The sequence below is a fragment of the Lathyrus oleraceus genome, chromosome 1 (assembly GCF_024323335.1).
Source record: "Lathyrus oleraceus cultivar Zhongwan6 chromosome 1, CAAS_Psat_ZW6_1.0, whole genome shotgun sequence".
NCBI lineage: Eukaryota > Viridiplantae > Streptophyta > Magnoliopsida > Fabales > Fabaceae > Lathyrus > Lathyrus oleraceus.
The window spans coordinates 72,728,869-72,737,364 of NC_066579.1; the positions used below are offsets into that span (position 1 = coordinate 72,728,869).

At 27.9% G+C, this 8,496-nt stretch overlaps 1 protein-coding gene across 1 annotated transcript; it reads right to left on the reverse strand.

Moving 5' to 3' along the window:
* Positions 1 to 501: 501 nt before the first annotated feature.
* Positions 502 to 5,521, reverse strand: LOC127116184 (probable sulfate transporter 3.5). Its single transcript, XM_051047366.1, has 12 exons — positions 5,090 to 5,521; positions 4,602 to 4,809; positions 4,007 to 4,178; positions 3,612 to 3,677; positions 3,249 to 3,362; positions 3,014 to 3,130; positions 2,791 to 2,917; positions 2,203 to 2,489; positions 1,911 to 2,101; positions 1,721 to 1,794; positions 1,355 to 1,431; positions 502 to 804 (listed from the first exon to the last, which is right to left on the reverse strand). Exons 1-12 carry the CDS (start codon positions 5,409 to 5,411, stop codon positions 637 to 639), a joined length of 1,923 nt encoding a protein of 640 aa, XP_050903323.1. The 5' UTR covers positions 5,412 to 5,521; the 3' UTR covers positions 502 to 636.
* Positions 5,522 to 8,496: the final 2,975 nt, after the last annotated feature.

Below are 8,496 nucleotides of genomic sequence, written 5' to 3' on the forward strand. Positions count from 1 at the left end.
ATCACGCTATTCAAATTTCTAACAATTAAAGTATTCGATTTAAAGTAAGGGTTAATCGACCAATTTTTTATTTTAAGGATAATGTTAATTTGTGTCATGATAATATATATTAAGAAATTCATAAGTAAGAAATTTATGTTGAACAAAGAAATTTTATTTTAAAAATTATGTATTAAATTAATTAAAAATTCATAATAAATTTTTACTAATTTTTAATATAAATTTTTTATTTACGATTTCTTAACATGCACTTTTATAGAGCACAAATTAACATTACACTTATTATAATGCTAGAGATTTAGTAAACTCCGCTTCTCAAGTTATCATATTATTATTAAAAAAATGTTTAATAATGTAACATAATGAACTTATTAGAAATTTTAAATCAAACTTAATACATCATCTTATTCTTTTATGAAGGGTTAATGAATTATTACTTAATCTACCTAAGTCATTATTAACCTTTCCATATTCTTTAATTATGAGGAGAAGAGAAGTAAGTAAGTTTAGTAAACACATTCTCAATTCCATAAAAAGTAGTGTTATACAACATTGATACAAAAAGATTAAAACAATCAAAATGTGTATAACCTAATTTAGATTTATTGATGTATATATATGGGTATGACAAGTCTCTTAAAGTGTCTCTTCGTTATTATTTGTCTTAGATGTTCTGAGTGAATATTGACTTGCCATCACTGCATCGTCCAAATTTAGATAGAACTTTTCCTTTCCAATCTTGTCAACAAACTTTGATACTATTAGCTTCTCCATAACCTCTAGCCTTGGATTTACTAATGACATCTATATAACAATATGATTAAAAAAATTAATATAGATAGAAGCTTCATTTATTTAGTAATTCAATTTATATTTATACAAATGAATTTTTGATATTACTATGAAAATTTAATTAACAACAATCATTAAAGAAAAATAAAATGTCTTTTGTTTGCTATAGTTTTTTTACCATAAAAAAATACTTCTTTTTAACAAAATAATTACATTTATAAGTCTTCATTCTTTTAGGTACACATTTGTTTTTTTAAAAGATAATTAGAAAAGAAATGTTGTTTTGAGTAGTTTATTAAGACAATCATTTTTCAAAATTATAATTTTTATCACGGTGAACAAACACAAACTACATTTTTATTTTTCTTAAAATAATAAAAAAATCAATCTCTAAATTATTATATATTAAAATTATTTTGATTTATATAATTTGAATAAAATGGACATTAAATGAAGTAACAAAATTAGAGATAGATTATATATTTTCCAATTTTTATATTTATTTAGTTCAATTCTTCTAATAGTGAAAATCAACTACAAAGACATGAGATGCAAATGATACCTGAATTCCTTTTCTTTCCAACACTTTATTTGTCTCCAACAATCCTTCAATACCAGTTGTGTCAATGGAAGTTACTCCTGAATAATAAACATTAAAGAAGGGTAAATTTTATATCAATGATATTAAATTTTCAATAAGAGTTGCTATTAAATTTTTTGAATGAGTTAATAATGACTGGAAATTAAAATTCATAATATTTTTAATTATCATTATTAAATTTAGTAGTGAAATAAATAATTTAGTGACAAATTTCTTAATAAAATTATATGTATATTGAATACGAACCAAAATGAATAATATTAAAAATAATTACAAGACTAAAATAAAACAACATACTACAAAGACCAAAAAAATTAATTATTTTACCTGTAAAATCGAGTATAACATGTTCGATATCATCTCCAGAAGAGTATTGTTCGCTTTTAACATATCTCAAAATCCTAATATCCAATTTTAAGAAATTTTAAAATTGTTCAGTGAAGATGTATATGTATATACCAAGAGATTATTTTATATGACAATAAATAAGTGAATATAAAATTAAATTAATAATTACCTTTCTTTGATGTAAGTAGAATTTGAAAAATAAACAGGAGAACCAATTTGTAAAGCTAAAACTCCAGGAACTCTTGAAGCATTAGAATATTGTTCAACATCTCTGTATATACCAGAATCAGATAATTTTCCAAGTTTGCATGATGCAGGTCTAGCCAAATAAATTAGTCCTCTAATCAAACCTAGTCCAACCTATATTCAAAATAATAATTCAGAGAAACTTAGCCACCAAACTCTTATGAAGCATAAGTAAAAATTTTATTGTGCTAAATCGATCATAAAATTTGACTCACGGAGATCATAAGGCCCATGTCCATGCTTATGAAGGCAACACCTAAGAATGCACTCATGCAAATAACAAAATCAAATTTATCAACTTTAAAGAGGTAAATAGCTTCCTCATAATTTATGAGCCCCAACATTGCAGACACAATAATAGCAGATAGAGCAACAAGTGGTGTGTTGCCAAATAATGGTGCCAAAAATTGTAGTGTAAGAGCCATTAAAACTGCTTGTACCACATTTGTCATTGCACTTTTACACCCTGCATTATAATTCACGGCAGTCTTGGAAAATGGTCCTACAAAATTTAAGAGTCATTTATAAAAATTAGCTTATAAAAGAAATCAAAATTACAAATAAATATTTTTTTATGTGAAATCTTAATATCCGGTCTTGTGACCGATTAATCCAAGATCATCAAAACCATCGTTCACTAATAGAGGATCCCGTTTAAAGTCAAAGAAATTTTTGTATAAGCTGTCTTAACACAAAAATTAGTAACACCTAAGAGGATTCAAATCTGAGATATTTATTGATTTTTTTTTATAAAAAATATTAATATTATTATTTTATTTTTTTTGAATAAAAATTAAACTTACCACTAGTTAAGTAACATGATGTAAAAGAACCAAATAAATTCATAAGTCCAAAAGCTATCATCTCTTTGTTTCCATCATGAGGTGTATTATCAGTAACAGAAAAGCTTCTTCCTATGGCTATTCCTTCCTACATATATATAATATACACACAAAAAAATACTTAATTAATAAACTAAAATATTGATTATGATAATAAATTAGAGAGATTTAATTAATTCATTACCGCTAATGACAAAACTCCAGTGATTAAACCAGCTCTTAACACCGCTGGTAAATATCTACTGTCAAAATTCAAATATTGAATTGACCAAGGGTTTAATCCTTTATCTAAATGCCCCACCTATAGATATAGTATAAATATCAAATATTAGAAAAAAGCAAAGTTTTGTTTTATATAAATAAAATACTAAGAAAATGAAGGAAAAAAATTATTATTGTTATTATTATTTAGAACTTACTATTTGAATTCCATGTTTTTGACCTTTGACAAGGTATGTAAAAATGCCACCAAGTACTACAGTTGTCATTGGAGCTATAGCAGATACCCAAAAGAGTTTTGGTTTTTTAACCCTCTAAAAAATATATTTACAAAAATAAAATCAATTAGAAAATACTCAGATTCATGTTTATTAATTTAAAAATATAAATAATTTGGTGAAATATTGCTACTTTACACTAATTTTATTCATAATAAGTTGAACACAAACTTGTTAGTGGTGCACTAAAAAGTTTTCTATATCAAGCCACTTTTTCTATGTTATGGAAAATGCAAAAGGTGAATGAGAATGACTATATATAACACTACCAAATAAAGCACTTACCAAGTGCCTTGTATATTGCAAGAAAATAAGGAAGATTATTCCAAGAAGTGTTGTTTCCCATCTTATCTGTTAAAATTGTAAAAAAGAATTTCACAAGTTATTTCCACACACAAAAATAAATATAAAAAACTTTTTTTTTCTTTTCAAAAAATTATTAGTTATGAATTTCAATTTGAATAGTAAATAGTTAAATTCTATTTTAAATTATAGTCATATAATTCACGACACTCATTCAAAATCGCGATCAGAGTAACACTTTCACAAATTAGTTTGTCAAAAATTGGGTTTATGGTTTGTTAAATCATTTATTTATTTTAATCAATCAAATAGCATGCTAATTAACCTCTTATTATTTGGATGAGCCAGAAAAAAAGGTATTAATTTTTAATACTAACCTCGTGTCTATTGGTGAAGATGGCCTCTATGACTGATACAACATTGGTTTTGGTTGAAAAATGTTTCAATCCCAAAATACCCTTTAGTTGTTGAAGGATGAGAATCACTGCAGTACCTCCCATGAAGCCAGTAATGGTAGAATGAGAAAAGAAATCAACTAATATTCCAAGCCTACAAAAGTCATTTCTCATGATCAGCACCAACATACACCGAACACGCCTTCAATATGATCTGTCGTATTAATTAAATTTATGTACTAATATCATAGTATCTCTGTTTGAACAAAATACATCGATTTTTCGACTAACTTTTTTAATATTTGAAGTCGGAGTGGTACCATTTAATTTTGTTTTTATGCAAATCATCAAGAATCGAGACAATAATATAAATGTTTTAATGTAACCATGATAATCAGTATTAGCATCAAATACATCATAAGCAGAAAAGTTTTCAATCTGAAATGTAAGTGGTATATGAGTAGGTAACTATATTATTTTCCTGATACTAAACAAAGCCAAACAGACTCACATGTCATGAAATCAGAAAAGACATAATTTTAGGAAAAAGACAAGTTCTCTGTTTTTTTCTTGTTACCTGAAAAAACCCAAACAGGCCTGAAAAACCCCAGTGACAAAAGTTGTTGTAAAAATCAAATGAAGATACAATGCTGGTTCTTTTTCATGGTCAGCTACCGTTGATATTGTGTCACCAATTAGCAATGATGCAGCTGCTATTGTTCCAACTGCCATGTGCCTTGAACTCCCAAAGACAGCATACACTAATGGTGGAACAAAGCTTGAATCTGAAAAATATATCACAATTCACCAATCATTTAATCAATAATCATAATCTTCGATTTCAACAATTAATTTAATCGGTTGAATTAAAGTTAAAATTTTCTATAAAACACAAAAAAAAATTCCAAACATATCCAAATTAAAAAGTACTTCATCCAAAACCCAAAAGTACTTTTTTTCATGTCTTAAAAGAAAATACTTTTGTGATTTAAAAAATAAAATTGAAAAATGAAATAAGGATTAGTCTATTCAATTACGCACAGAAAAAAAAAGTGAGAGACTTACAAAGGCCGACAAGAGGAGGAAGATTTGCGAGTTTGGCATAACTAATGCCTTGAGGAATGGCCAGACTAGCAATGGTGAGACCAGCAATCAAGTCTGAGAAAAACAACCTCAGATTATAATTTGGCAACCACTCAAAGATTGGTACAAAATACTGCACCCCTTTAATCAACCTACGAGACGGTTTTTCCTCTTCCATAATCTGTCTAAACGGATCATCTGGAAAAAAAGTTTCTTTCAATCCAGATTTCAGTTTTGTTCCAAAGCTTCTTTGGGTTGATAAGTTCACCCCATTATTATGAATCTCTTCTTCAAGTTTCGTCATCGAGAAAGAAAATTCTATGTAGAAATGAAATCAACAACAAACCCACATAAACTTAAACACGAACATATATTTAAGGTTAGTTTTGTTTTTGTTTTGTTTAGGTGTGTGAGAGTCTGTCATGTGTGTATTTATAGGCCTTTAGTGTTGGCAACTATTTCGCATTACACTGAGAAATAGCACACGTGTGGTTGACACAATATTGAATAGATGTAAACTTTTATTTAACTCTATTGGATAAGACTCTATCCAACCTTAATTTCTGTTTTCCTTTGTTAATTATTTTGTTAATCTTAAAATTCTAGAATTTACTTATATTATTCTGTTCAAATATATCTAATTAGGAATTTGTTGATGATTATTTGTTATATTTCCATTTTTTTTGAATTATTAAATATTAGTAACTAAATGTGTTTATTTGATGTGATTTTTTTCTTTTCTTTTCATACACACATGAAACAGTTGTTTTAGGGCCTACCGTATCTAAGGATGGAGAAAGAAATTTTAAATAGGTATATATATATATATATATATATATATATATATATATATATATATATATATATATATATATATATATATATATATATATATATATATATATATATATATATATATATATATATATATATATATATATATATATATAATATATATATATATTATTTAATTTAAATTCCACCGCAAATAAATTATAAATTCAGATTAAAATTAAATAATTTATTTTTTTAAAAGATTAACAATGTAAAAGAAACTAATAATATAGAAGTATTTTGCATTGAAAGAAAGAGGAATACAAAAGTGGTTTGTTGATGCTTGGAAAGAGTAAAATATAAAAAAAAAAATGAAGAGTCAATTTTCTTTTCCTGTATTTATTTTATTTAATATATGAAATTAATCATTTATCAAAAAAAGAGTCTACCAAGTGATTGCATTTAATGAGATGATAAGTGTGAAAAATTAGATTATTCAATATTTATTAATTAAGTGGGGGCCTAGTAGAGGAACTTCTTCCTAATTTTTATTTTATTTAATATATAAATAAATTTAACTACTACTAAAATTATGGTAATTGTGGTGGGGGCATGAGTTCCCTCTTTGAGACAAATAGCTGCGTCCCTCCGTATCTAGAAGATTGCAAGAATTTATAGTTTTTTTTAAAGAAAAAAATAGTTTTCAAATTTTGAATAATATATCATTAACGGATTTTTTAACAAGTTATATTTTTATTCTATAAATATTTACTCCATAACTTTTTAAATGCATTTATTATTAAAATTGATGTTCGTTAGATATATTATGTCCATATAAAAAATGTATGTTTAACTTTACAAACATAAAAACTTAAGACTAATATATTTGTTTTGAAACTTAAGACTAATATATTATGTCCATATTTTTATTCTTTTATATATATATATATATATATATATATATATATATATATATATATATATATATATATATATATATATATATTAATGATTGATTAGGGTTGTACGTAAGACTGACGATCAAAATTCCAATAGCAAGTACTATATGAAAAAGCACGTAGAATATATGAGACTTCACCTAACGGAGTACATGTGATTATGATCTCCCGGACATTCTCCACCATTATATCGGGTTAGACAACCATATGTATGAGGCGCCAAATCTTATTTTTTAACTATTTGCTTATACAAAGCACAACATGCATCATTTCAAGGATGGATTCATCCATCCAATTCATTCATTCATACACTCAAGCTAGTTCCTCACACATGCACTGACTTGTACATTGAAGTGAAAATTTTCCAAGTCCACCCCACTCCTCCTTACCAAAAACCCACTTCATCGCATCGAAACTCAAGTTCACTCGATCTTCACCAATTTCTGGTTCTAGTATGAAAAAATGGTGTCGTTTGTGGAAATTGACTTTTGATTCTCGCGGATTTCCATGAAGGACCAATATCTTTTGACCACAGCCTTAGATCACTAATCACTCTCTTTGAAAGCACTCAAAGCACCGATCTCTTCCTCACAAAGGTTATCGATCATGTCCCTAATGTTATAGTAGCATCGAAAGCAACTCGGTCAATCGGCACACTCACCTCTTTTGTCGCGCTAGATATCGTAACCAACATTCCAAATCTGGTAAGGGATGTTCCATTTCTTCCATTGATTGAATATGCTCTGGTCTTAGTTACTCATTCTATAATTCCAACACCACAAAATGCAGCAACTCCAATAGTCAGACAATGGACCTTCCAAATTCTACTAGCCTTTCAACCTCCTTTACAGTTTCTACAAGGTCAATCTCCAAAGAAGCATTCATTCCAACTTATAATTCTTAGACATGAAATGCTCCATAATATCTAACAGTTACAAGCTAATTTAAGTATGCGAGAAGCAAAGGATTTGTTGAACAATATCTATAAGCTAGTGCAACATCTCAGGTCTCACTTCCTCACTAAAATGATGATCAGATTGAAGAAAATTTGCAACTCACTTTCCCCAAGGATAATTTTGTGCCTAGAACCATTTCACATGGCGAGCACAGAGGCGAGCTAAAGTTGTCCTCATCAATATTGTTTCACCACTGAAGCTGGCCCCTAGATTGCAATGCCTTTATATGTGTCAAAGATACAAGACTTCGCTTCATATTTTGGAGGAAGAGGCGTGATTGACACATCACCGCATGAGCATCGTCATCATTAATCACCATCACACCACTCCCAAAGGGATGAGTGACATGGTACTAAAGCCCCAACATAAAGAAGAAAGATCAACTCGTTCTCATGTAGGATCATCTATAACATGATCCTCAAATCTCTTAAAAATCTCGTGAAGTTGTATAGTTATGACGAAATGGGGGATCCTGAAGGATGACAGTTTTAAATTCTAGATATTAAAGAAGGAGTTGAGGTCAGATTACATGAAATGTTATATAGCGAACAACCTTATATTAATTATGAGTAAGGAGTCATAGCCACACAAAAAAGTAAATAGGGACCAAGGAGCAGGAAACTTCGAACATAGTCGAATGAATGAGAAAGACTCAATATGTTGTCAAGATGACGGAGAATGAAGACCTATGGCCAAGTTC

Excerpts from the sequence above, each read along its gene's own strand:
- LOC127116184 (XM_051047366.1), bottom strand. The coding sequence starts at position 5,411 with ATGACGAAACTTGAAGAAGAGATTCATAATAATGGGGTGAACTTATCA. Across the intron at positions 3,363-3,611 it reads TGCAATATACAAGGCACTTG|AGGGTTAAAAAACCAAAACT; the intron begins GTAAGTGCTTTA and ends TATATTTTTTAG. Across the intron at positions 805-1,354 it reads TGGAAAGAAAAGGAATTCAG|ATGTCATTAGTAAATCCAAG; the intron begins GTATCATTTGCA and ends ATTGTTATATAG.